The sequence below is a fragment of the Condylura cristata genome, unplaced genomic scaffold (genome assembly GCF_000260355.1).
Source record: "Condylura cristata isolate star-nosed mole 26May11 unplaced genomic scaffold, ConCri1.0 scaffold00022, whole genome shotgun sequence".
Classification (NCBI taxonomy): Eukaryota; Metazoa; Chordata; class Mammalia; order Eulipotyphla; family Talpidae; genus Condylura; species Condylura cristata.
The window spans coordinates 37,065,869-37,066,892 of record NW_004567123.1 but is presented as its reverse complement, the minus strand read 5'-3'; the positions used below and the strand labels follow the sequence as shown (position 1 = coordinate 37,066,892).

At 71.1% G+C, this 1,024-nt stretch overlaps 1 protein-coding gene across 1 annotated transcript in view; it reads left to right on the top strand.

Moving 5' to 3' along the window:
* Positions 1 to 1,024, top strand: part of DIDO1 (death inducer-obliterator 1) — a 26,217-nt gene that overhangs the window by 22,688 nt on the left and 2,505 nt on the right. The window contains exon 4 of the mRNA XM_012728162.1: positions 11 to 1,020. Coding sequence (XP_012583616.1) covers positions 11 to 1,020 — 1,010 coding nt within the window. The remainder of the gene's footprint in view (positions 1 to 10; positions 1,021 to 1,024) is intronic.

Genomic DNA, 1,024 nt, shown 5'->3' with positions numbered 1-1,024 from the left:
GCCCCCTTTCCCTGGCCCCGGGCTGGCCGTGCAGGAGGCGCCGCTCGGCTGCGCCCCGTACGAAGGCCCGCGACATGCTCACTTCGCCGACAGAGGTGACAACCCTGTCCCTGACGCCGAAGGGGACAGAGGCAGGCCCGGCGAGGGGCCCCCTCTCTTCCCCCACCCCGGGCCCAAGGCGGGGCCCCTGCCCCAGCTGCCAGGACCGCGAGAGCCAGCCCCACGCCCTTTCGGGGTGCCAGGCCTTCACGGCCCCGGCTTCCCGGGACCCAGGGGGCCAGCCCCCCCGTTTCCAGAGGAGGGGCTCGTCCCCAGTAACGATGGGCCAAGAGGGCCGCCGCCGGCCAGATTCGGGACTCAGAAGGGGCCCATCCCTTCCCTGTTCTCAGGGCAGCATGGGCCCGCTCCTTACGGAGACCCCAGGGGCGCTGCCCCCTCTTACCTGGGGGGCCCTAGAGGAGCAGCACCCCCTCAATTGGAGGACCGCAAGGACCCCCACGGAGAGAAGCGGGAATTCCAGGACCCGCCTTACAGCGAGATGGCAGGGCCTCCTGGCCAGTTTGAAGGTCCAGAGCCGGCCCAGTTCATGGGGAGCAGGGGGCCTGCACCCTTCCAGTTTGGAGGCCAGAGGCGGCCTCTGCTGTCACAGTTTAAAGGACCCCGGGGGGGGCCTCCTCCCGCGCAGTTTGGAGGTCAGCGGGGCCCACCACCCGGACACTTTCTGGGCCCCCGGGGGCCGCACCCCCCTCAATTTGAAACCGCCCGCGGCCCCCACCCCGGTCAGTTTGAAGGACCCAGGGGCCAAGCCCCCAGCTTCCTGCCTGGACCCAGGGGCATGCAGCCACAGCAGTTTGAGGAGCAGAGGGTCCACTCGCCACCTCGGTTTGCAAATCAGAGGGCACCGGCGCCCCTTCCTTTTGGGGGACCCAGGGGCTCGGCCCCCTTTCCGGACAGCAGCGAGCCGGCGCCCCCGCGGTTCCACTTCCAGGGCCCGGCCGCACAGGCGGGGACGCTGGGCCCGCGG